Raw genomic sequence first — 4,331 nt, forward strand, 5'->3', positions numbered from 1 at the left:
TCAACTCCAAAAATTTGTTGTGTTTATTACTAATTTACTATTCACTGACAATGGGAGTCGATACATTGTTTCATTGCAATTCAGGAGGAGGTACCGCTGCCCACTTTTGTCGATGGTGTTGGATTGTTGGATCGTGTGAATAGTAACTAGTAGGTAGTACCATCATTAATAAAGACAACCACCATCGCTAGAGCTTAGAGATGGAAAAAAAGAGAACCAGTACTGAGTAGTATGGATATTTACTACAAGGGATTGTCTTCCATCATCGCCGTGTCCTTAAACTCCTGGAGCATCTTCAACACTTGCCACATCGTGGGTCTCTGTTCCGGAGATGTCTGACTGCAGGTGGTGGCTATCTCAACAAGTATGGCTAGCCGGTTCTCTTCGCCACTGTCGCCATCCCTGACGGATCTGACCCAATTAAGCAGATCACTGGATATGAGAAGGGGATGCAGGGATGGGGGTTTTCCGGTCAGAAGTTCTAGTAAGAGGACGCCGAAGGAATAAACATCGGATTTGGAGGTGGCTCGACGACTGGACTTGCGGGCCTCAGGGGCCCTATATCCGGCGGAGTCAGGAGTTTCATCTTCGGAAGAAGTATCGGCGAGCACAGCGAGGCAATAATCGGTGAGACAAGCCTCGAAGTCGGGACCCAGGAGTACATTGGAGGACTTGAGGTTGCCGTGAACGAGCCTGGATGCTTGATGTATATATGCCAGGCCCTGCGCCACGTCCTCTGCTATTTTCAAGCATGAAGTCCAGTGGAGTGGCCTAGCCCGTGTTGATCTCGAACCTGTGTCATTATTTATTTTTTTACTATTATTCAAATATTAAATTCATGAATTCGGGACTCGAAAAATACACAAATCCATGAACTATTAATATTAGGGTTCCAGCATCAATGTAGCAAGCATCTAGAAGGACAAAAACAGTTGACACAATTTTGCTACGAGCCTACGACGCAAAATCAAAGCCTTAGATGTATTGGAAGGGTGACCCCATCCCCATGTTGAATTAGTTGGGGGCCAGGGCCACAGTAATACCCCATGATCCATGAGCCCATGATTATCGGTTTTAGCCCAGCCCTACAACTACAATCAGGTCGCAGCAAAAGTGAACACCCTCCACTTTTACTGCGACATTGTTTTAGCGATACGCTAAACAATGAATAAATCAGAGCCTTTGATGCATTGCCATGTCCCCACAATGATTCTCGGTTTTAGCCCATCTCGTAGCAAAAGTGAACTTGCACATCAATGTGGAGCCCACATTTCAGAGTAGTGATTATCAAAAAGTCGTTATTGCCTCGTTGGCAATTGTCTGGACTCTGGGCTCCCCGAAAAAAGCATCCAAGTGGCAATTAATGTGTAGTCACTCAAGTATTTGAACCAATGAACGTGGTAGGCCCTAACCATTACATGTTTGCCATTTGTACAGATACCTTCTCTGACGAGTGACGAATGCACGGACGTGCACTGCCCCTACATTCCACCAGGATGGAAAGGTATCTGAATTCTGAAGAGTTACATCATCCCCATTCTTTTCGTTTTCTTCTTTCGAGGAAAAGAAAAAGGGTGGAGTGAGACGGGATCGCTGGTTCCACAGCCTTCTCCCATCGGCGACAGGCGAGACTGTGGAAGTCGGGACTCGGGGGAGTTTCTATGCAGGAATCTCTGTTTCACTTTGTTTTTAATTAATTATAGGATTGGGCTTTCCTAATTAATTATTATTAGTTCGAAATTAAGCAACCACGACCTGCAACACCGAGCCGAATGGCTTGACTCGGTGGCGAAGCATTGAGTCCCGCCAACTGTGCGCACAATAGAATGGACTTATGAGGGTGGTGGCTAGCGTACCGTGTACGAGGGAGAAGAGGCTTCCGTTGGGTTGGTAATCGTAGATGAGGAGTCTCTCTTCCTTGGTCTGGAAATAAGCTCTGAGCGGAACTAGATTTGGATGTCGGAGGCCCCCAACAGATTCCATGTGGCGCTCGAACATTTCCTTACTTGTGACCGCCGTCTTACCGGCGTCGAGTCTCTTTACGCTGACGATGAGCTGGTTGTCCAACACGGCCTTATAAGCCGTACCGATTGTCCCCCTACCTAGCATCTCGGCCGAAGCCCTCATTAACTGCTCTAGAGTGTACACCTGCGGCTCCCCTGCACAGAATATCAAGCACCCACTCTTCGCCACCTTCATCCCTTGCATCTCTTTCACCTTCGCCTCCAATTCGTTCTCTTCTTCTACGCGCATTACAGCAGCAGCGTCGGCGGTAGCTGCTAAATCCGAAGCCATCATCGGTGTCAGGACCCCTTGGCCTTTTCGTCTGTTTAACATCAGCAGAAAACACACCAGGGAGCCAAGTAGAACTGCAACCCCAAATGAGATTCCCAGGATTACGTTCGTTCGCTGGTGCTCCTTCTTAGACGGCGGGGGTAGAATAAGCCCTTGGTTCTGTCCGGACGTTGCCGGGGAAGGTGCGGGTACCGAGGACCTAAAGAAGGGTAGTTGCGGGAAGCATTCCTTGCGTATAATCTCGCCGCAGAGACCAGGGTTGGAGGAAAAGGCGGAGGTGTCGAAACGGGAGAGCGTGGGAGTGACGGGTACAGCGCCGGTGAGGTTATTCCGTGAAACATTGAAGACTAGGAGAGAGGACTGGTTAAACGGAGGGACGGCGCCGACCAGCCGATTCTTATCGAGCCGGAGATAGTAGAGCCGGTCTAGAAGGGTCAAACCGGAAGGGATTGGGCCTGTAAGGTTGTTAGAGGAGAGATCCAAGGTGCGAAGGCGATGGAGAGACGATATAGAAGCGAGGATTACACCGGAGAAGGAGTTGTGGTCGAGGAAGAGGGTCTTGAGGTTGACGAGTCCGGAGAGGTCGGGGATCGGCCCGGTGAGCGAGTTGTTCTGCAAGCTGAGGATTCTGAGCTGGTCAAGACGAGTCAATGTGTCGGGAGCAAAGACACCGGCGAGGGCACAACCTTCGAGGACGAGGCGAACCACTTTGCCGTCTGAGCATTTCACTCCCTGCCAGTGACAGTAGTCGAAGCGTTTCTTAACCGAGAAGGGCAGGTTGTTATGGAAATCTGCTTTTGATTTGAACTTTAGAAGTGAGAGAGCATCAGAGGGAGGAAGTAAGTTCACCGGAGGCGAAATCAAGGCGGTAGGATGAGTAGCAGCAGTAGCTGGAACTAAGCTGTGTAGAGAGAGTAGTAAAACTGAAACAATGATTGCAAGGAGAAACGAAAACATTTTCATTCAAGGGTAGTAGTTCTTCTTTCCCTTCCCTGCCGCATTGGGTTTCTTTCGTTGCCAAAAAAAGAAAATGAGAGGGAGGGAATGAGGCTGGATTCTTGTTTGAGAGCTCCAAGTGTTCCTCTGATCTTTAGTCTCTCTTCACCGTGAAGCATCATTATCATCAATATCTATGACGTGCATTCTCCATTCCGCTTCTTATGTTCCAGAATCCAGAGAGGGAGGATAGAGTAGAGTAGACGCCAGAGAGAGAGAGACCAGATATCCCAAGGAGTGTGTAGAGCGACAAAGTACTGCTCAACCAGACTACCACAAGTAGGTGACAGCTCTGGGAAGCAGAAGCAGCTGTCCGTCTCGTGAAGTAGATGTAAAAAGGAGGTAGGGAAAGAAATTTCTCCTTCTCATGTGTAAATCCGAAGGTATGCTTAGCCCAGGAGAAAAAAGTCAAAAACTTTTGCTCCATCCGACAGTAAAGAAAAAAGCCACGTCGCCCATACTTGAGAAGATATTAAATCACTATGACGTATCTGGTGTTCATGGATTACGTGGCCGTGCTTTACGCCGGCCTATCCTCCGCTGCTTGTCGTGGAAGAAGCATATGTGGAGACCGAGACTCCGTGAGTGCGACGATGTTTAGGACTGTGCTTTGTTCTAATCATGCTCTGTTAAGGATGATCGCCAGGTTTGGGTTTTCACCGGATTTGGTTAGATTAAAATACTAATAGTAATAAAGGCCAAAAGCACTCTGGATCCTGGATCCAGTGTGTTTGGACTCGAAGGGATTTTCTCTTCAAGTCCAATTATATTTCGACACGTTATCGGGTGCTGAGCGGAGTAAACCTGCAACTGGCTGAAGTGACAATTCTCTAAAAAGTTTTTCTTTGTTAAAAAATAAATATAAAAGTAAAGCCTTCAACCTTGAGTTCTAAAACCGTCTGGCTTCCGTCTCAACCCTATAAATCTAAACTCTCTCTGTATAAATCGTCACCAATCTCAAATATGAATTCTCTCTGTGTAAATCATCACCAATCTCAAATATGAACTCTCTATCTGTAAATCATCACCAAGCATTTATT

General features: G+C 47.5%; 1 protein-coding gene across 1 annotated transcript; it reads right to left on the reverse strand.

Moving 5' to 3' along the window:
• Positions 1-3,705, reverse strand: LOC104601715 (putative inactive receptor kinase At5g67200). Its single transcript, XM_010265147.3, has 2 exons — positions 1,857-3,705; positions 1-793 (listed from the first exon to the last, which is right to left on the reverse strand). Exons 1-2 carry the CDS (start codon positions 3,256-3,258, stop codon positions 243-245), a joined length of 1,953 nt encoding a protein of 650 aa, XP_010263449.1. The 5' UTR covers positions 3,259-3,705; the 3' UTR covers positions 1-242.
• Between the last annotated feature and the right edge of the window lie 626 nt (positions 3,706-4,331).

The sequence above is a fragment of the Nelumbo nucifera genome, chromosome 1, assembly GCF_055504915.1.
Source record: "Nelumbo nucifera cultivar China Antique chromosome 1, China Antique-T2T, whole genome shotgun sequence".
Classification (NCBI taxonomy): domain Eukaryota; kingdom Viridiplantae; phylum Streptophyta; class Magnoliopsida; order Proteales; family Nelumbonaceae; genus Nelumbo; species Nelumbo nucifera.